This window comes from Denticeps clupeoides, chromosome 9 (assembly GCF_900700375.1).
Source record: "Denticeps clupeoides chromosome 9, fDenClu1.1, whole genome shotgun sequence".
Taxonomy (NCBI): Eukaryota; Metazoa; Chordata; class Actinopteri; order Clupeiformes; family Denticipitidae; genus Denticeps; species Denticeps clupeoides.
This window is the reverse complement of record NC_041715.1, coordinates 3,839,423-3,861,639: the sequence shown is the minus strand read 5'-3', so window position 1 is coordinate 3,861,639 and position 22,217 is coordinate 3,839,423. Positions and strand designations below refer to the sequence as shown.

General features: G+C 45.8%; 4 protein-coding genes and 1 long non-coding RNA gene across 5 annotated transcripts; 1 reads left to right on the top strand and 4 right to left on the bottom strand.

The window, feature by feature from the left end:
* Positions 1–1,611: 1,611 nt before the first annotated feature.
* Positions 1,612–3,221, bottom strand: LOC114797236 (hepatic lectin-like). Its single transcript, XM_028992005.1, has 5 exons — positions 3,082–3,221; positions 2,491–2,691; positions 2,280–2,404; positions 2,088–2,188; positions 1,612–1,869 (listed from the first exon to the last, which is right to left on the bottom strand). The coding sequence occupies exons 1-5, from the start codon at positions 3,200–3,202 to the stop codon at positions 1,728–1,730; spliced, it is 690 nt and encodes a 229-aa protein (XP_028847838.1). The 5' UTR covers positions 3,203–3,221; the 3' UTR covers positions 1,612–1,727.
* An 871-nt stretch (positions 3,222–4,092) lies between these two features.
* Positions 4,093–5,724, bottom strand: LOC114797259 (hepatic lectin-like). The gene is made up of 5 exons (XM_028992044.1): positions 5,566–5,724; positions 4,975–5,175; positions 4,764–4,888; positions 4,572–4,672; positions 4,093–4,353 (listed from the first exon to the last, which is right to left on the bottom strand). The coding sequence occupies exons 1-5, from the start codon at positions 5,684–5,686 to the stop codon at positions 4,212–4,214; spliced, it is 690 nt and encodes a 229-aa protein (XP_028847877.1). The 5' UTR covers positions 5,687–5,724; the 3' UTR covers positions 4,093–4,211.
* A 1,273-nt stretch (positions 5,725–6,997) lies between these two features.
* On the bottom strand, positions 6,998–7,990 carry LOC114797322 (uncharacterized). Its single transcript, XR_003750844.1, has 2 exons — positions 7,296–7,990; positions 6,998–7,061 (listed from the first exon to the last, which is right to left on the bottom strand). It is a non-coding gene; the product is annotated as an uncharacterized LOC114797322 (long non-coding RNA).
* A 1,935-nt stretch (positions 7,991–9,925) lies between these two features.
* Positions 9,926–15,190, bottom strand: crtap (cartilage associated protein). The gene is made up of 7 exons (XM_028990955.1): positions 14,694–15,190; positions 13,655–13,804; positions 11,941–12,112; positions 11,361–11,489; positions 11,135–11,280; positions 10,818–10,901; positions 9,926–10,230 (listed from the first exon to the last, which is right to left on the bottom strand). The coding sequence occupies exons 1-7, from the start codon at positions 15,132–15,134 to the stop codon at positions 10,180–10,182; spliced, it is 1,173 nt and encodes a 390-aa protein (XP_028846788.1). The 5' UTR covers positions 15,135–15,190; the 3' UTR covers positions 9,926–10,179.
* fkbp9 (FKBP prolyl isomerase 9) lies at positions 14,764–21,552 on the top strand. Its single transcript, XM_028990954.1, has 10 exons — positions 14,764–15,506; positions 15,760–15,905; positions 16,784–16,973; positions 17,281–17,426; positions 17,904–18,093; positions 18,239–18,384; positions 18,476–18,662; positions 18,773–18,918; positions 19,098–19,261; positions 21,250–21,552. The coding sequence occupies exons 1-10, from the start codon at positions 15,133–15,135 to the stop codon at positions 21,427–21,429; spliced, it is 1,869 nt and encodes a 622-aa protein (XP_028846787.1). The 5' UTR covers positions 14,764–15,132; the 3' UTR covers positions 21,430–21,552.
* The last annotated feature ends 665 nt before the right edge of the window (positions 21,553–22,217 follow it).

Here is a 22,217-nt window from a genome sequence, read left to right as displayed (position 1 = left end):
CCAGGGGGACTGTCCCTGTAACTACTGATTGTAAGTCGCTCTGGATAAGGGCATCTGATAAATGCTGTAAATGTAAATGTAACACAGGAGCGTAACACACTGTGACTGAATTTTGAACATTTTTCTTTTCTTGGACAGATCATCAACAACCCTGCACTGACGCCTGTTTGGTGCCCTGGACGAAATTTTACAGTGTCCCCTTTAAAGTTACAGTGGAAAATGTATATAACTGAAATAACAAAACCTCTTACACTCAAACACCCCCACGGTAATGGTAACCCCCATAACAGCTGGTAGCACCATGTTAGAAATGATGGAACCTCGGGCAGCTACAATGGACAGCATACCGGCATAAGGCCACCTGCTTATTCTGTGAAAAGCCCATTGAGCTATAAACTGTGGGTATATACAGGGAAAATTTGCATACACAGTTTGTAGAAGAGCTAAACACATTTTAGGAAACTGTATTTAGGAAAGAACACACTATCAACAGAAAAGTACAGTTAGCCTCATACTGTTAACCTTTTTCTGTTTTACATTATAATTCATAATTGGTGTAATTGCTCACTAGCAAACTTACATCGCAGCAATTGATGTGATTTCTAAGGTCTACCATGTACCAGAACTATAAAACTATATAAAAAAATAAATGTTTTATTTGTTTAGATGTACATTTCAGGTGCAGATATGATTATTTTGGTTAATTTTATTGAAGATTGTAAGATGAGAAATCACAGGTCCATGACGGTCTGCAGTTTTGTCTGGAGTTTCATCACCTCTTTGCACTTCCACATCTTAGTCAAACGGCCTTCCTCCAAGCAAGAGGTGTGAAAGGCAAGCTATTTGTTTTGGGATCCCCCGCATTGTCTTTGTTGGCCCAAGACAGAAGACACCAAGTGCTTGACATGGCAGAAACAACAAATTCTGATTGGCCTGTGGCTACTTCCTGGGAGTCAAATGTATAAAAGAATTTACTCTTGTGGAGACTGGACTTTCCTTTCCTTTCTGAGGGACTTTCCCTAGAGTTTCTGGGCCTTTCTCTCTGTTTTTGTCCTGGACCAGGCGACCTCTATGAAACTTGGTTCAAGGCTGCTCTGTATCTTTCTCTATCTCTTTCTCCTTTCTTTTATTTTGGGTTTTTCTTTTTTACATACAATATTTACATGTAACTGCAATAGTAATCTACTGGTGTTAATAAATTAGGAACTGTTCATCCTTTTAACCTCTATTGTGCCTCTTTCTGCCAAGTAACATCAGATTGGAGTGGTTTTTAATACAGTGCTTTGAGTAGAGAGTGTTTGTACTGCTCCTTTTTTACAAGATCAAGAATTTTTTCTTGCAAAACTGTTTGATCAAACATTCTTTAAATATAAAAAAAAAGTTTACATATTGGTGAAACTGTCACATCATTGAGAAAACACAAGGTGCAAGTGCAATGCATCTTTACATTTACTGACGTAAGCGTTAAGCAAACAAAACAGAAATCTTAGGCATGGAACAGAACAGCTGACTCCGAACAGTGATAATGCATTAGCGTTTATACATACCCAGACGCAAGTGAACAAGGTTCAGGCACCACGGCATGACAGATACATGACGCGTCAAACATCAAATGCATAAGTATGTTTATTAGTACGTTAAAAACATTTTGTCTCATTTTGTAAGTGACTGGCTATTAACAGTGCATTTGACCATGCATAGAGTGATGAGTTGTTGCTTCTTCGCTATCATTTCTCCTCACAAACAGCATAGTGTCGTGCAGAACAATCATAATAACTCCAGGTCCGCTCCGGGATTTGTTTTTTAGTGTGTAATACAACACAGTCACCACGACCATTTCTGATTGCAGGTTCCCCTTTGCGCCAGAATCTAAAATAAATTTAATGTCACCAAGAAATAAGAAATTAAGTAATTTTCAGAGATATACAGCATACAGTGTGTATGACCATCTTGACTGTGCTACATTGAGGATATAAAAAAACATCTGCACTGCATTTAAACACACAGCAGCATGATTCTAAGTGTATTTCTCTAAATATATGTATTTGAATGCATTTATTGCATTTAAAAAATATTAAAAATCTTACTGAAGAGTCAGTGGAGAACCATCCACCCATCTCCAGGTTCCATCATGACCTTGGTCAGTTAGACCGAGCCATCCATTCATTCCTTTTTCATTAAGGAGCATCTAAATCGCAAAAGATTAAAGTAAATTATGCAATTAAAACTCAATCTCTCCCTATTCTATCAATGCTAAATCTTGCTCCTGTCATACTCACATGTTCCCATTTGTACCTTATAACCACTAAGTCTCCACCCCTCTCTTGGCAATTCTGTCTGCTCTCATTCCAAGTTTGTGGATAAGTAAAGCGAAATAATTTCTTTAACTTTTTCATTCGATTATCTGTAATGAGGGCATGTGTGAGTAAAAATAATCCAGATAAGATCATAACTCATCAGCGTGAATAATCATCATTATAATTTTTTTACCAAGGTCTGTGGCATTGTTTTGAAGGTCATATTTGCGATTAACTGAATGGTTCCTGTCCTCAGGCAGACGGGCGAGCAACTCCTCCTTCTCCGCTGTGTGTCTGATGGTCATCCATACGATGAGCCCCAGCAGGAGAATACACAGCAGTCCCAGACACACCGCAGCCCATCTGGAGAAACTTCTCCCACCTTTACTGCCTCCTGGAAGTACAGTATAGGGTGCTTATCACTCGTCATTAGACCCTAGTCTGTCCACGCTGTTCTGTAGCTTTCCTCAGTTCCTCAACAATGACAGATAAATGACATAATTATATAAAAACCCAAGTAGACTTTTACTGGCACTCCTGCATGTTTTGGACTGATTTTTCGTATAGCTTTTAAAATATTTACATTAACATTGTTTTATCATATGAATAACTCACTCAATTTCCATAACCACTTAGTCCTGTGGTTATGGAGCCCAACCCAGGACCAGCCCTCTAGTACATCTAGTTAAATAAAGTCAGGTCAACAAATCTCAGCAGAACAATTCTAATTTTTATTTTTACGCCTCTCCCATCAGGACACACTGAACCAGAAAGCAACATTTACCATCCTGCTGAGATCCGGTGGTTCCATGAGGGTTGCAGGGCACTATTTTGTCGTATATGTGATCGTTGTTCATGTTGTCAGCATCCAGGTTTGTGTAGATTTCCCTTACAAAGAGCTCCATGCCCCTCAGGTAGTGAAAGCTCTGCAGTCTGCAGGGTTTTAACAGAAAACCCTTTACTTATAAAGAGGAAGTCCTTCTGATTACATCTGCTGCTGGTGTTGCAACAATATATTACACAAAGTCCCAATATCTAACATAAAACAAAAAGTCCATTGTGATTATATCTGTGTCTTAGTTGACTCCTTATTTATTGACTACTTATTTATTCATTTAGCACAACTGATTCAACTTCTGTGCTTGTTACCACCTAGTTCTTGAGTTGAATGAGGTGTGGTGGAACATGGAAGGATCTTAGCCCTCCAGGGCCAGGGCTGGTGACCCCTGCTCTAGAAATTCTCCAGAAGGAATGGAGCCATGTTGGGACTACTAGTGGTCAAGGTGTTAGTAGCTGAGGTCAGATGATTTACCAGGGGCACACTCATCCATGAAACAGTTGAGATGGTTGCTTCTGAATCTCTGGGATCATTAGGGTGAATTGAAAGACGCAGCCCTGGGGTGAGACTGCACTGACCAAGATGGCGCTTGATATGTGGCTTCCGAATTTTACCGCCTGCTGCCAATGTGGAGGAGGGGTGTTGCAGAGATCTGTATCCCATTGATTACATCTAGAGTGCTATTTTTCCTTGGTGTATGATTCATGTGTTAAATGGACCAAGACATGACACTGCAGGCATACATTTATACACATGAAGACAATCAGGAAACAAGGGAGACCACACTAACAACGTGAAACTCCAGGCAGGAACACAGAGCCAGAGAACCCCCCTCTTAGGCATGGAACAGAACAGCTGAATCCGAACAGTGATAATGCATTAGCGTTTATACATACCCAGACGCAAGTGAACAAGGTTCAGGCACCACGGCATGACAGATACATGACGCGTCAAACATCAAATGCATAAGTATGTTTATTAGTACGTTAAAAACATTTTGTCTCATTTTGTGAGTGACTGGCTATTAACAGTGCATTTGACCATGCATAGAGTGATGAGTTGTTGCTTCTTTGCTATCATTTCTTCTCACAAACAGCATAGTGTCGTGCAGAACAATCATAATAACTCCAGGTCCGCTCCGGGATTTCTTTTTTAGTGTGTAATACAACACAGTCACCACGACCATTTCTGATTGCAGGTTCCCCTTTGCGCCAGAATCTAAAATAAATTTAATGTCACCAAGAAATAAGAAATTAAGTAATTTTCATAGATATACAGCATACAGTGTGTATGACCATCTTGACTGTGCTACATTGAGGATATAAAAAAACAACTGCACTGCATTTAAACACACAGCAGCATGATTCTAAGTGTATTTCTCTAAATATATGTATTTGAATGCATTTATTGCATTTAAAAAATATTATAAATCTTACTGAAGAGTCAGTGGAGAACCATCCACCCATCTCCAGGTTCCATCATGACCTTGGTCAGTTAGACCGAGCCATCCATTCATTCCTTTTTCATTAAGGAGCATCTAAATCGCAAAAGATTAAAGTAAATTATGCAATTAAAACTCAATCTCTCCCTATTCTATCAATGCTAAATCTTGCTCCTGTCATACTCACATGTTCCCATTTGTACCTTATAACCACTAAGTCTCCACCCCTCTCTTGGCAATACTGTCTGCTCTCATTCCAAGTTTGTGGATAAGTAAAGCGAAATAATTTCTTGAACTTCTTCATTCGATTATCTGTAATGAGGGCGTGTGTGAGTAAAAATAATCCAGATAAGATCATAACTCATCAGCGTGAATAATCATCATTATAATTTTTTTACCAAGGTCTGTGGCATTGTTTTGAAGGTCATATTTGCGATTAACTGAATGGTTCCTGTCCTCAGGCAGACGGGCGAGCAACTCCTCCTTCTCCGCTGTGTGTCTGATGGTCATCCATACGACGAGCCCCAGCAGGAGAATACACAGCAGTCCCAGACACACCGCAGCCCATCTGGAGAAACTTCTCCCACCGTTACTGCCTCCTGGAAGTACAGTATAGGGTGCTTATCACTCGTCATTAGACCCTAGTCTGTCCACGCTGTTCTGTAGCTTTCCTCAGTTCCTCAACAATGACAGATAAATGACATAATTATATAAAAACCCAAGTAGACTTTTACTGGCACTCCTGAATGGTTTGGAATGTTTTTTCGTATAGCTTTTAAAATATTTACATTAACATTGTTTTATCATATGAATAACTCACTCAATTTCCATAACCACTTAGTCCTGTGGTTATGGAGCCCAACCCAGGACCAGCCCTCTAGTACATCTAGTTAAATAAAGTCAGGTCAACAAATCTCAGCAGAACAATTCTAATTTTTATTTTTACACCTCTCCCATCAGGACACACTGAACCAGAAAGCAACATTTACCATCCTGCTGAGATCCGGTGGTTCCATGAGGGTTGCAGGGCACTATTTTGTCGTATATGTGATCTTTGTTCATGTTGTCAGCATCCAGGTTTGTGTGGATTTCCCTTACAAAGAGCTCCATGCCCCTCAGGAAGTGAAAGCTCTGCAGTCTGCAGGGTTTTAACAGAAAACCCTTTACTTATAAAGAGGAAGTCCTTCTGATTACATCTGCTGCTGGTGTTGCAACAATATATTACACAAAGTCCCAATATCTAACATAAAACAAAAAGTCCATTGTGATTATATCTGTGTCTTAGTTGACTCTGTTATATATATTTACAGTATGTGCATTATGCTGTATATGCTTATGTATCTTATACAAACTATAACATCATAATGTTATGCCACAGGTTTCAATGCACATAGCAGTGCTCAAGGTCCCTAATGAGCAGTCAAAGGCAATGAAAACTCCCTGAAAAAGGAAGAAACCTTGAGAGGAATACGCCAGATCAGGGGTCACCAACTCTGGACTTGGAGGGCACTAGTCCTGCACATTTTTGTACATATTTATTCATTTAGCACAACTGATTCAACTTCTGTGCTTGTTACCACCTAGTTCTTGAGTTGAATGAGGTGTGGTGGAACATGGAAGGATCTTAGCCCTCCAGGGCCAGGGCTGGTGACCCCTGCTCTAGAAATTCTCCAGAAGGAATGGAGCCATGTTGGGACTACTAGTGGTCAAGGTGTTAGTAGCTGAGGTCAGATGATTTACCAGGGGCACACTCATCCATGAAACAGTTGAGATGGTTGCTTCTGAATCTCTGGGATCATTAGGGTGAATTGAAAGACGCAGCCCTGGGGTGAGACTGCACTGACCAAGATGGCGCTTGATATGTGGCTTCCGAATTTTACCGCCTGCTGCCGATGTGGAGGAGGGGTGTTGCAGAGATCTGTATCCCATTGATTACATCTAGAGTGCTATTTTTCCTTGGTGTATGATTCATGTGTTAAATGGACCAAGACATGACACTGCAGGCATACAGTGTCAGAAGGCAATCAGGAAACCAGGGAGACCACACCAACAACGTGAAACTCCAGGCAGGAACACAGAGCCAGAGAACCCCCCTCTTAGACATGGAATAGAACAGCTGAATCCGAACAGTGATAATGCATTAGCGTTTATACATACCCAGACGCAAGTGAACAAGGTTCAGGCACCACGGCATGACAGATACATGACGCGTCAAACATAAAATGCATAAGTATGTTTATTTGTACATTTAAAACATTTTGTCTCATTTTGTGAGTGACTGGCTATTAACAGCGCACTTGATCAAGCAAAGAGTGATGAGTTGTTGCTTCTTCGCATTATCTATCATTTCTTCTCACAAACAGCATAGTGTCGTGCAGAACAATCATAATAACTCTAGGTCCGCTCCGGGGTTTGTTTTTCAGTGTGTAATACAACACAGTCACCACGACCATTTCTGATTGCAGGTTCCCCTTTGCGCCAGAATCTAAAATAAATTTAATGTCACCAAGAGATAAAAATAAGAAATGTAGTCATTTTCACAGATATACAGCATACAGTGTGTATGACCAGCTTTTTTTTGCAGATTGTGCTACATTGAGGATATAAAAAAAACAACTGCACTGCATTTAAACACACAGCAGCATGGTTTCCAGTGTACTTCTGTAAATATATGTATTTGAATGCATTTATTGCATTTAAAAAATATCATAAATCTTACTGAAGAGTCAGTGGAGAACCATCCACCCATCTCCAGGTTCCATCATGACCTTGGTCAGTTAGACCGAGCCATCCATTCATTCCTTTTTCATTAAGAAGCATCTAAATTGCAAAAGATTAAAGTAAATTATGCAATTAAAACTATCTCTGCTTCTTCTATTAATACTAAATCTTGCTCCTGTCATACTCACATGTTCCCATTTGTACCTTATAACCACTAAGTCTCCACCCCTCTCTTGGCAATACTGTCTGCTCTCATTCCAAGTTTGTGGATAAGTAAAGCGGAATAATTTCTTGAACTTCTTCGTTCGATTATCTGTAATGAGGGCGTGTGAGTAAAAATGACCCAGATAAGATCATAACTCAATAATCATCATTATAATTGTTTTACCAAGGTCTGTGACATTGTTTTGAAGGTCATATTTGCGATTAACTGAATGGTTCCTGTCCTCAGGCAGACGGGCGAGCAACTCCTCCTTCTCCGCTGTGTGTCTGATGGTCATCCATACGACGAGCCCCAGCAGGAGAATACACAGCAGTCCCAGACACACCGCAGCCCATCTGGAGAAACTTCTCCCACCGTTACTGCCTCCTGGAAGTACAGTATAGGGTGCTTATCACTCGTCATTAGACCCTAGTCTGTCCACGCTGTTCCGTAGCTTTCCTCAGTTCCTCAACAATGACAGATAAATGACATAAGTAGTCTTTTACTGGCACTCTTGTGTGGTTTGGAATTATTTTTCATATAGCTTTTAAAATATTTACATTAACTCACTTTCCATAACTACTTAGTCCTGTGGTTATGGAGCCCAACCCAGGACCAACCCTCTAGTACATCTAGTTAAATAAAGTCAGGTCAAAAAATCTCAGCAGAACAATGCAAATTTTTATTTTTAAAATCCGGTGGTTCCATGAGGGTTGCAGGGCACTATTCTGTCATATATGTGATCGTTGTTCATGTTGTCAGAATCCAGGTTTGTGTAGATTTCCCTTACAAAGAGCTCCATGCCCCTCAGGTAGTGAAAGCTCTGCAGTCTGCGGGGTTTTAACAGAAAACCCTTTACTTATAAAGAGGAAGCCCTTCTGATCTGCTGCTGGTGTTGCAAAAATATATTACACAAAGTCCCAATATCTAACATAAAACAAAAAGTCAATTTTGATTATATCTGTGTCTTAGTTGACTCTGTTATATATATGTACAGTACGTGCATTATGCTGTATATGCTTATGTATCTTACACAAACTATAACATCATAATGTTATGCCACAGGCTTCAATGCACATAGCAGTGCTCAAGGCCCCTAATGAGCAGCCAAAGGCAATGAAAACTCCCTGAAAAAGGAAGAAACCTTGAGAGGAATTCTCCAGATCAGGGGTCACGAACCCTGGCCTTGGAGGGCACTAGTCCTGCACATTTTTGTACTTATTTATTCATTTAGCACAACTGATTCAACTTCTGTGCTTGTTACCACCTAGTTCTTGAGTTGAATGAGGTGTGGTGGAACATGGAAGGATCTTAGCCCTCCAGGGCCAGGGCTGGTGACCCCTGCTCTAGAAATTCTCCAGAAGGAATGGAGCCATGTTGGGACTACTAGTCGTCAAGGTGTTAGTAGCTGAGGTCAGATGATTTACCAGGGGCACACTCATCCATGAAAGAGTTGAGATGGTTGCTTCTGAATCTCTGGGATCATTAGGGTGAATTGAAAGGTGCAGCCCTGGGGTGAGACTGCACTGACCAAGATGGCGCTTGATATGTGGCTTGCGAATTTTACCACCTGCTGCCGATGTGGTGTTGCAGAGATCTGTATCCCATTGATTACATCTAGAGTGCTATTTTTCCTTGGCGTATGATTCTTGTGTTAAATGGACAAAGACATGACACTGCAGGCATACAGTGTCAGAAGGCAATCAGGAAACCAGGGAGACCACACCAACAACGTGAAACTCCAGGTAGGAACACAGAGCCAGAGCACCACCCACAGTCAGACCTGCACAGAATGTCATCTGCTCTTCATTATCTTCCTGGTGGAACACGGAAATGTAAGGTTACAGTTCTCTGAGGGAGATAAGTAAGACATTTCACTATGGGACACGCCCCTTGCGTGGCTATTCGCTGAATCCCAATGCAATCATGCCTTCAGGCTTGGCCGGTTGGGGCAGCGGGAGGCCCCGCCTCCTCTTAATAAAGCCCCCTGCACCCGTCCAGTTTCTCATTCCTTGGTAACTGTTGATATCAATGTTGGGAAAGGTGCAAGGTGGAGGTTGGGAATGTTGGGAAAGGTGCAAGGAGGGGGTGGGTAGATGTGACGGCCCCGCCCGGGGAGCAGTGTGTGGGGACGGTGTTTTGCTCAGTGGAACCTCAGTGGCGCCTTGAGGCCTCCACCTCTGTTGAGTGAGGGTTTGTTGATTTGCACATGCAAAGCTTCCCTCACTCCTCTCTCAAACCGCTTATCTTCTCTGTCCAATATTTGAAAATTTTTGTCCAAAAATGAGAGTCCGCTGATTCTGGCCCTGAGGTGTTGCTCCTTCTGCTGGGCCATCCTCCTGTGTAGCAGCCCATTTCTTTCCTGATCAGCCTTGATGGTAAACAGGCTGCTCTGCACGTTACACATTTGATATTAAAATGCATCAAAGAGTCTCAGTTGTTATTTTATTCTGTAATAAATTACAATAAAGCAGTCAGCGAGAGCTGATATTTTGGTTGGACATCAAAGTACATAAATCACATGTTTTTAACTGATTATTATCTAAGGCTTTTGAAAATGTTACAAGAACACAGACAGCTGAGGTTCCATTACCTCAGTGTGTACTTTATAGTGAATGTCCAGTTTTAGTGTGTGTGTGTGTGTGTGTGTTTTCTCAGTGTCTTCAATGCCTCTGGTCTGTTACTCCTCCTCAGTGTCCAGCAACTCATCTAGGAATTCCAACACCTCTCCCTGAAAGAGGACAGGAATAGTAAACTCAGATACAAGGCTCTTTTCACCGACTGGATCAGGACAGATCGCATTATTCTCTCTCAATAAACCAGTCTGAATAGCACAATAACAGTGAACTGTATTTGCATAATTGAAGCTGGGCATACATTCAGGCGGGACCTGGTCGGGGGGGTAAATCGGGTTACATCATGCACACTATAGAACACACGACGAGACTGGGCACAGGCCTGGGACTCCGGGAATTATGGCATGAGTAAGAAATCGTCTCAAAATGCTGGCATTAATTTATAAATCCCATCATCATCATCACTTGGGCCTGTCTGCCCCAACAGCCCCTGCAAGACCCTGTACTCCCACCAAGACTTGCTTTTCTTCATGTCGGACCCGTGTGTATCTGTGCCCATGTTTTCGGGGGCCTTTTCTTCAATTTTGGTTAACGAATAAGTTTTTGCAGAAAAATAGTGCTTCAGCTCCGTTCCCCGGCACGGCGACCTCATGAGACCATCAGAACAGGCTTCGTGTGTTGATCAGGTACAAAACTGGTATCTAGTGTCAAATAAAGAATGAATTAACGGCCCACGACGCACCTCATCATCATCCTGAAGTTTCTCTCTGCTGAACTGTAGGAGCCTCAGCTGTGTGTTCGTCTGGTTGAAGTACTTCACAGCCTCCTGCACAAACAGGATAAAGAACAGCGTGAATTCTGAGCTCGATTATAAAGGATGAAATGTTCCCAGCTACCACCATGACAGACTCCTCCATTCTGAAAGACCTATCAACTGTTCCCACAACCTGCCGGCTTCCTTTGGGGAGAGACACGGGTCAGTCGCATCAAGTCCACTGATGCCCTGGGCTGTTAAATACAGAACACAACGCCGGGAGTCGACAAAGCATGGCTCCTCACCGGTCGAGGCAGGAAGTGGTCATCAGTCAGGCCCCACTTGTCCCGGTGGAACTGGTAATACAGAATGTTGTTCTTCATCACTTCGTCATTGGGGTCGAACAGCATGTAGCTCACAGCACAGGGAACCGCGTTCTGTAGGTCATTTACTGAAAAGACACACACACACAGTTAATGGTGTGCATTCAACACACCGAGAAGTCTGACACACACGCTCCTCTCCGCTTACGTTTATAGTAGGCGAACTGAAGGTAGTGGTACATCGTGGCCACGAACTTCTCCACCAGGAAGCCGCCGACGACGGGCGTGAGTTCCCTCTCGCAGCGGACCTTCCTGCTCAGCACGGCAGTGTAGTGATCTGGACACAGAGAGGCACTGTGACTGTTCGCACCGAACACTGCGCTGCGCGCCCGTGACAGAAAAGGGGGAACTTTTCATGGTAGGACACATGGGACAGTTGTGGACAGCCAGCTCTCGGCAGGTGTCTGTAAAAGAACAGTCTGGGGACAACCGCTGGGGCAGTGGTGGCCTAGCGGTTAAGGAAGCGGCCCCGTAATCAGAAGGTTGCCGGTTCGAATCCCGATCCGCCAAGGTGCCACTGAGGTGCCACTGAGCAAAGCACCGTCCCCACACACTGCTCCCCGGGCGCCTGTCATGGCTGCCCACTGCTCACTCAGGGTGATGGGTTAAATGCAGAGGACAAATTTCACTGTGTGTGCTGTGCTGCTGTGTGTCAATCACTTCACTTTTAGATTTCAGAAATTTTAGAAAAAGGTCGCTTTAAGACGGCGGACGGAGATGGCGGCTACCGGCAATGGACTGGTAGAAGTCCTTGAAGTCTTTGATCTCTCTGGACCCTTCGGACGCGGCAAGGCACTCGTCAAAAACTTTAAAGAAGTCCTTCAGCGCCAACTCCATGTCGGAAACTGATGTTCGGAAATTGTCCCCGTTATACGCCCGCACGGCGCGCACAAACAGCATCTGTAAAACACAAACACACACACACAGCCTACCGTTGGCATACGTGCACTGGTGCTGCGGCTCACACCGACGGCATTACACTTACATTTACAGCATTTATCAGACGCCCTTATCCAGAGCGACTTACAATCAGTAGTTACAGGGACAGTCAGGGTTAAGTGTCTTGCTCAGGGACACAATGGCAGTAAGTGGGATTCGAACCCGGGTCTTCTGGTCCCTAAACCTCTAATATGTGTTCTAATACTGCTGTTTATCCTCTTCGACCCGTCACTGTCGCAGGCCTCCGTCCCGTGACCTGCCTGAATGACTGTCCTCACGTGTCCTTTGTCCCTCCCATCTCTGGTGCACACCACAGGTCTACAGAGATGCTGTAGCCGTTGCTCTCCGTGCTGCCCGGTCCCACCTGGTCCCATCTCTTTATAGACTTCAGCTTTGCCTTCAGCACCATCCTCCCTCACAGATTGGTGTGTAAGCCGTGGGACATCTGGGACCCCCATATTCCACACAGAGGGTCAGGAGGGGTCCTCACATCACATGAATATAGCAACACATGGCGATATGGGCAGTGGTGGCTTAGCGGTTAAGGAAGCGGCCCCGTAATCAGAAGGTTGCCGGTTCGAATCCCGATCTGTCAAGGTGCCACTGAGGTGCCACTGAGCAAAGCACCGTCCCCACACACTGCTCCCCGGGCGCTTGTCATGGCTGCCCACTGCTTACTCAGGGTGATGGGTTAAATGCAGAGGACAAATTTCACTGTGTACACCGTGTGCTGTGTATCACGTGTGACAATCACTTCACTTTACTTTACACTTTATTTTACCTGGTGATATTCAATCGACATTGTATCATATCGGGCCAGTGGTGGCCTAGCGGTTAAGGAAGCGGCCCCGTAATCAGAAGGTTGCCGGTTCGAATCCCGATCCGCCAAGGTACCACTGAGGTGCCACTGAGCAAAGCACCGTCCCCACACACTGCTCCCCGAATTTGTGTATATTTTTGTTTACCACTGGGTGGTGCTATTGAGCGTTTTCTTTAGTGAGGTCAGCAGAGATGAGAGTCAGCGTGTTACTACAACCTCCTCTCCTGTAGGTGGCGCTGTACAGCCGGGTACTTTGAATTGCTGCCTGCTATTTCAGGTTTTTTTTTTTTACAGTATCACAGTATATCATGATACGATCTTGGGACAAATCATCTCCAACCCTGCACTGACACCAACTGCAGGCTCACTCTACCCTGGACGGACGTCCCTCTCTGTATCACTCCTTCCAAAGGGTCCTTCCTGTAGGAACTTGGAGCAACTTACCCACAAGGCTATTACCATCCACTAGTATATAGGCTAGCTTTCTCCTTTTTATACCTTCCTTATTACATTTTTATACACTGTACACCTCTCCAACTCAGGGACTGGCAGTCAAGACATTCTGATTCTGTCCCTTCGACATTTCTGGTTTAGGGGGACCGCTCTACTCTCCTGAACGAACCGGGATCTACCAGCAAGGTTCTGAGTGGGGAAAGCAGGAGAATTGGTCCTGTGCGCATCACCTCATACGGCCGGGTCTCCAGGTCCACCAGGTGCTCCTCGGCGCCGGCCAGGCTCTTGTAATACGCCATGTTCCTCTGCATCATCTCGTCGTCCGGGTGCTTCAGCAGGAAGGTGTGCGCGGCCGATATGGCCTTGGCCAGGTTGTTATTCTGCAACAACACGCATGTACATTTACATTTACGGCACTTACAATTAGCAGTTAAAGGGACAGTCCCCCCCTGGAGACACTCAGGGGTTAGTGTCTTGCTTAACCCCAAGTGTGTTACCCACTAGGTTTCTACCACCCTATTTACAATCAGTAGTTACAGGGACAGTCCTCTGCTGGAGACACTCAAGTCTTAGTGCTACAGGGACAGTCCCCCTGGAGACTCAGGGACACGATGGTAGTAAGTGGGGTTTGAACCCGGGTCTTCTGGTTCATAGACGAGTGTGTTAACCACTTGGCTACTACCACCCTACTTACAATCAGTAGTTACATGGACAGTCCCCTTGGAGACACTCAGGGTTAAGTGTCTTGCTCAGGGACACAATGGTAGTAAGCGGGGTTCGAATCTGAGTCTTCTGGTTTATGGGCAAGAGTGTTACCCACTAGGCTACTACCACCCTACATACAATCAGTAGTTACATGGACAGTCCCCCTGGAGACTCAGGGACACGATGGGAGTAAGTGGGGTTCGAACCCGGGTCTTCTGGTCACTAGGTTACTACAACCCTACATACAATCAGTAGTCACAGGGACAGTACCCCTGGAGACACTCAAGGTCCCCCTGGAGTAGTGGACACAATAGTAGTGAGTGGGGTTCGAACCCGGGTCTTCTGGTCACTAGGTTACTACAACCCTACATACAATCAGTAGTCACAGGGACAGTACCCCTGGAGACACTCAAGGTCCCCCTGGAGTAGTGGACACAATAGTAGTAAGTGTGGTTCGAACCCGGTTCTTCTGGTCACTAGGCTACTACAACCCACAGGGAGTGAGTTACCCACTAGGCCGCCATTTTACCGGCAGGTCCCCCCACCCTGTCCCCGGAGACGCACCTTGAAGTAGGCGAACTGCAGGTACTTGTAGGGCTCCCGGCGCTCGAACTCGTCCAGGGTGTCCCTGCTCGGCAGGCTCTGGCGGAAGGCCGGCAGGCCCTGCTTGCAGCGCCGCAGGCAGTGTGCGCGCTGCATGGCGTTGCCGAAGGCGCGCAGCTCCGGGAACGCGTCGAAGCGCGTCGCGTCGGCGAGACGCGCCGCGCTGCAGTTCATGTTGCAGAAGGCCTCGCTGTCCCGCAGCAGGCGGTGGAGGCGCAGGCTCACCTCCAGGTACTCCACCGTCTCCGGCCACCGCTCGCCGCCGTACTGGTCCAGGCCGTGGCGGTACGCGGCGTCCAGCGGCATCAGCTCGTGGCGCGGGAAGCTGCGGAAGCTGTAGCGCTCGTACTGCGCCCGGGCGGGCAGGAAGGCGAGGAGGAGCAGCGCGCCGACGGACGCCATGGCCGCCTGGAGGTCCGGATCCGAACCACCACCACCACCACCACTACCCCTCCTCCTCCACCACCGAGGAGGTCGAGCCCACCCACACCCCACACCCCCCGAGCACCCCACCCCGCCGACGCCACGTAGCGCGCGTCCACTTCCGCGCCGGAGCAGCGCAGCGAAGATGGGCCCGCTGCTGTTCTCCGGGACGCTCCTGCTCGCCCTCCTGGTCCACTTCGTGGCCTGCAACGCGCCGCCGGTGCCGTTAGATGACGTCGTCGTGGAGCGAACGTTCGTCCCGGAGCGCTGCGAGCGGACCGTGCGGAGCGGGGACTTCGTCCGGTACCACTACAACGGCCGCTTCCCGGACGGGACGAGCTTCGACTCCAGGTGAATGAATCCGGACCGTGGAAAAGTTGTCAGAAGTCGGGCTGCTGTGTGTGTGTGTGTTGAGGGGGGTGCTACTGACACGCTGGCAGTCACACACACACACACACACACACACACAGCAGCCCGACTCTGGAAATGAATGAAGAGTCGAACCTGGAGTCGATTCCTGGCTCCGCGGAACGCACGCGAGCAGTACGTCCGTGTGCGTAAACGTGCGTAATTTTTGGTTTTTATTTTTTTTTTTGTTTTGCAGCTATGACCGCGGCTCCACGTACAACGTGTTCGTGGGACGAGCTCAGCTGATCGCGGGGATGGATAAAGCTCTCCTGGGGATGTGCGTGAACGAACGGCGGCTCGTCAAGATCCCGCCAGCGCTGGCGTACGGAAAAGACGGCTACGGTGAGTAAAAGTAAGAAGGAGAAGCCTTGAAGGCACAGCCGGGTGCTTTTGCTCCGGAACGTTCCATCTACCGGCGCCGAGTGTAATTACACCAAGGCCGTAACTACAACTTTAAGCCCCACCCCCCAAAAAGTTCTGCCATCTGGAAAAAGTATGCCCTCTAACCATTTACCGGACGCCCTTATCCAGAGCGACTTACAGTCAGTTGTTACAGGGACAGTCCCCCCAGGAGACACTCAGGGTTAAGTGTCTTGTTCAGGGACACGATGTTAGTAAGTGGGATTTGAACCTGGGTCTTCTGGTTCATAGGCGAGTGTCTTACCCACTAGGCTACTACCACCCTACTTACAATCAGTAGTTACAGGGACAGTCCCCCCCCTGGGGACACTCAGGGTTAAGTGTCTTGCTCAGGGACACAATGATAGTAAGCAGGGTTTGAACCTGGGTCTTCTGGTTCATATAGGTGAGTGTGTTACCCACTAGGCTCCTACCACCCTGTTAGCCAACCAAGGTGCCACTGAGGTCCCCTCCATGAAAGTGAAGTGATTGTGAAACACAGCACACGGTGAAACGGTGAAATGTGTCCTCTGCTTTTAACCATCAGCCTTTTTTGAGCAGTTGGCAGCCATGACAGGGGCCCGGGGAGCAGTGTGTGGGGACGGTGCCTTGGCCACTTACCACTTATCCATTTCCTTAACCGCTGGGCCACCACATGTGGACCACAATGACAAAAACAGTCACTTTTCACATGTATTGTCTTTATGTAGTGTTATTGTCTTCATCTTAGTGTAACTGGCCACCTCCTGTGTATATGCGTGATGGTCGGTGGTGTGCAGTGGTGGAGCAGATGTTGACCGTCGAGCCTGCTTTCCCATCAGGTGACATTATTCCCCCGGATGCGGTGCTCCATTTCGACGTGCTGCTGCTGGACATCTGGAACTCTGTGGACACAGTGCAAGTCCACACCTACCAACGGCCGGAGCAGTGTGGCCGCAGGGTTGAGGTGTCCGACTACGTGCGATACCACTACAACGGCACGCTGTTGGATGGTACTCTGTTCGACTCCAGGTAACAACACATGATGGCGACTGCTAGAGACCACATTTACATTTACAGCATTTATCAGATGTCCTTATCCAGAGCGACTTACAATCAGTAGTTACAGGGACAGTCCCCCCCTGGAGCAACTTAGGGTTAAGTGTCTTGCTCAGGGACACAATGGTAGTAAGTGGGGTTTGAACCTGTAGGGGGTGCTGTTTCCGTGTCCTTGGCAGGACCTTTATAGAAAGTTCATAGCTGTAACTGCACTGGTGGAATAATGTGTAAATATTTTCCTGTGCTTGTATATGACATGAGTACCCCCTCTTTTGCACAGCCACACTCGTATGAGGACGTACGACACGTATGTTGGGATCGGCTGGCTAATTGCCGGGATGGACCAGGGGCTGCTGGGAATGTGCGTCGGGGAGCGACGCATCATCACGATGCCCCCATCGCTGGGTTACGGGGAGAATGGTGACGGTGAGCGCGCTTATTATTCCTAAACCATCGCCCCCCTAATGGTGGCGTTCTTCTGAAACCAGTTTGCACTGTTAATCTGCTCATTTTTTAAGCCAGATGAATGCAGCCCGTTTTGATTGGAACATTCGTTTTGAGGTTCTGAGATGTTTCTTGGCCGGCTGAACTGGACTGAAACTGTTAAGAAAGTCACACATCTAATGTTCCTTTTGTCCTTGTTCCTCCATTGGGGGACGGTCTGGGTTGGGAGGTTGGACAGGTCCAGGGAACACATTTACATTTACAGCATTTATCAGACGCCCTTTTTCAGAGCTGACTTACAGTCAGTAGTTACAGGGACAGTCCCCCCCTGGAGCAATTTTTAGGGTTAAGTGTCTTGCTCAGGGACACGATGGTAGTCAGTGGGATTTGAACCTGGGTCTTTAGGCGAGTGTTTACAAATGTAAATTCTGATTTCAGCTTCTGTTATTTCTCTTCTAGGCAGCGATATTCCGCCTCAGGCGTCTCTGGTTTTCGACGTGGAACTTTTGGATCTTCACAATCCAAAAGACGACGTCACTGTGGAGCTGACGAGCGTCCCGGACCCCTGCCCTCGTAGGAGTGTGGTGGGTGACTTCATGAGGTACCACTACAACGGAACGCTGTTGGACGGAACGCCGTTTGACTCCAGGTAATGTGCTCTTTTACACGAATTAAAACAATCGCGCAGATAGAATCTGATTGTCTTTTATTTGAGCTCCTCTGCAGACGTTTTGTGGTCTTAGTGTTAACGTATTTTGTGTTTATGTGTGTGTGTGTGTGTGTGTGTGCATTAGTTACTCAAGAAATCACACATACGACACCTACGTGGGTAAAGGCTATGTAATCGCAGGCATGGACAAGGGACTTCTGGGAGTTTGCATCGGAGAGAAGCGGAAAATCACCATCCCGCCTCACCTGGCATATGGAGAAGAGGGGACAGGTGTGTGTGTGTGTGTGTGTTTGGGTTGTGCGTCCTTTTTTTTTTTGTGTTTCATGACGTTTCTGAACATGCGCCTGCATTTGCCTGCAAGGCACCAAGATCCCAGGCTCGGCTGTGCTGGTTTTCGACGTTCACGTCATCGACTTCCACAACCCAGCCGACACCGTGGACATCAGCAGCGTGAAGCCAGAGACCTGCGGCCTGACGGCCAAGCGCGGAGATTTCGTCAAATACCACTACAACGCGTCTCTGCTGGACGGGACACACATCGACTCCACGTCAGTCAAGAGAAACTGAACACAGATCTAGATCTAGAGTCTGGAGCGTGATTGTGTTTTCTGGTCAACTCACTGTGTGTGTGTGTGTGTGTGTGTGTGTGTGTGTGCAGATACCACTACGGAAAGACCTATAACGTGGTCCTGGGCATGGGACAGGTGGTGATCGGCATGGAGCAAGGGCTGATGGGAATGTGTGTGGGAGAAAGGCGTCATCTTGTGATCCCACCCCATCTGGCATATGGAGAGAGAGGAGTCGGTAAAAGAAAAAAAGGAACCATACACACACACACACACACACACACTTAAAAAATGTGGAGGAGTAAGAGAGAGCACGTTGCTTCTGTAGATGGAGCAGATCTGTGGATTTTGGGGGCGGGGTCAGGGTTGACTCTAAGTACAGTTACCGTTTTACTGTGCGTTTCTCTTTGTAAACAGAGGGGGAGGTCCCTGGCAGCGCTGTCTTGGTATTGGATGTTGAGATGATTGACATGGAGGAGGGACTTCCAGAAGGCTACATGTTTGTTTGGAATGGAGACATTTCTCCCAACCTTTTCACTGAAATGGATAAGAACAACGATGAGCAAATTGATCCCAGTGAGGTACGGACTCTGTTTGTGTTTTTGTTTATAGGTTTGCAACTACTTAATTCTCTTATTTATTATGAATATATATTATTATATGAATGTATTTATATTTTATTGTGAATCACTACACTATAAAGGAGCAGAAACATATTTTCTTTTTTCTGTCAATGACTTCATCACTCCTCCTGAGGGACGTTTCTGAACAGAAAAGGGACCAGAATGTCCCTTTTAGAGCATATCTGGGAAAGCAGTGGTCAAATATATTTGTGTGTATGATTTCATATGTGCGTTCGGAATGCTGTGGATTTTGGGGAATATTGGTTTTATGTGGGCCGCTTGGTTAGCAGCGTGGGCTCACACCTCCAAGGTTGTGGTTTTGGATCCTGACTGGGATCTTGTTTTTCCACACGCTGGTGCAGGTTTTCTCCTGACTTCTCCTGCCATTCAACGGCATGTACAGTAGGTGGATTGGTGACTGTGCAAAAAGGCCGAATGTGGGAGGGAAGGTGGAGATTTATGTAAAAGAGCTCGGGATGGGGCAAATCAGTTATCAGTCATTTCATTTCCATTGCACTTTGTTTGTAAGACATCTGAAAACCAAGTTTATTCTTTTTTGCATTACACAAGTGGAGCACAAGATGGTGCTACAACACCTGTCTAATAATATAATGTAATATAATATTAATAGAATAAAATTCCTTGTCTGTATTATTATAATGCCACAGGGTTAAGTGTCTTGCTCAGGGACACAATGGTAGGAAGTGGGGTTTGAACCTGGGACTTCGTGGTCTTCTGGTTTATAGGCGAGTGTCTAACCAACTAGGCTACTACCATGTCGCTAAACAGTGATAATACTAACAGTCACTCAGTAAACAGGTAATACTACGGTAAAACGGTACTGTATCACAGTAAACAGTAATAATGATAATGACCTAGCGGCTAAGGAATCAGACTCGTACCTGGAAGGATTGCGGGTTCAAATCCCAAACCTCCAAGGTTCCACCGAGGTCCCCTTGGTCAAGGTACTGCTCCCCAGGTGCCTTCCATGGAGTATTGGGTTAGTCTCAAGTCAGGACTGCCTAACGATTTCTTATTGACTGCAATCTGCAAACTGCTGTTGTTATTATGTACATTTATATTCATTTTATCTTTATCTTTTTTGGTGTGTATAATTTTTTCCTTCTTTCCTTTGTCTATTTATTGACTGTCCACTTTTTTTCACATCCTGATTACAGATTATGAATTATGTTGCAAGCACGAACACACCTAAAAATGCACTAGCACTTAGCACTGGTATGTCCTTTACATGTTCATGCTTGCGTGGACAAAATAGGGCCCTCAGTCTGCAAATGAGCCGCGTAGCCCAGTAGCCCCGCGTAACTCCTCCATTAGTAGTTTGTACATTACGTTAGTAGTTCACTGGTCATATTTGCAATGTGGGTGGCATATTTGGGCGGCATTTCTGATTATTGCAAATGGTGTGTTGACATGAAATGCAAACCGTCACCCTTCCGCGCGCTTCTGAGAATAAAGATGAGGCCTGTAATGCGCTGGCGGCAAGTTGCTTTAGGAGGTTGTAGATGTATTTTGGCTGCAGTAAGAGCCATCCACGCCTTGCCTACATGAAGTGTATATGTCTGTAAATACTGGGCACTCAGAAAGTATTCAGACCCCTTTCAATTTCCAATTTGTCCTTTTTTTACCCTTATGTTAAAATTGTGTAAAATTAATTTTTGTTCCTCATGAATTTACACTCAGTACTGTATAATGACAGCACAAACCCGAAATTCTACAATTGTTTGCTAATTTATTTATAAAGAAATACTGAAAAATCACATGGACACAAATGTTCAGACCCATAACCATCAGTGCTATCTGAAAAGTATTTAGTATTGTACTATGTTCAGAAATGGGTCACATGAACAGGCATCACATCCTCAACAAATTAATGTACAAATAGAAATAAAATGTGTGTGTGTGTGTGTGTGTGTGTGTGTGTGTAGTTCTCAGATTACATCCTCCGCCAGGTGACTGATGGTCGAGGCCGATTGGCTCCTGGATTTGATCCTGATCGCATCATTGAAAACATGTTCACCAATCAGGATCGGAATGGAGATGGACACATCACAGAGGCGGAGTTTCGTTTGAAGGCAGACGAGGCCGCCACCCACGATGAGCTGTGAGGAAGTCACTATTGGACTGGCGCAGTGGGAGGAGTAAAAAATTTTGTGGAGGGCTTGTGGATAGAGTGTGTGTGTATTCGTGTGTGTGCGTGTGTGTGTGTGTGTGGGTGGGTGGGTGAATGTGTGTGCAGATCTCACACACTCCTCTTTGCAGTCTTTAGATATCAGGGCCCTATATCACACTGTGTGTGTCATCACTCATCTGTTGACTGAAGTGTGTGTTGTTGTTGTTGTTAACTTTTCGAGTGCTGATTTTTTTTTAAGATTTTAATAAACAGAACTTCTTAACCGGATTGTTCATTATTTTTCAATGTTGACTATGGGTATGCGGAGTGGTAAGAGGAGGCGTGGCCAGTGGTTGTTTTGCTTTTATTATGTCATGATGATGATGATGAGTGTTCTCACAGTGTTGGGTCTGTTGACTGGGTGAGTTGTAATGACCCTGTACAAACTACACCACCCGTGGGGCACCGTGGCACATACAATCAGTGCCGGACTGACTCAGCACATCAATCTAACTTTATTCTTAAATCAGATTCATGGTCGAATTCAAATTTTATTTGTCACATACATAGTCATACACGGTATGATATGTGGTGAAATGCTTTTAGCGACTGCTACAGACCACAGTATTTCAAAAGTTGCAAGTATACAATGAACCAATATGCAAAAATTGCAAACATAACCAAATATTATACTTTTGCGTCTCTGTAACATAAAATATGTGTAACAGGTAGGGTGAAGGTGTGCAAATGAGTGAAAGGCGATGTATAAGATTAAAATATATA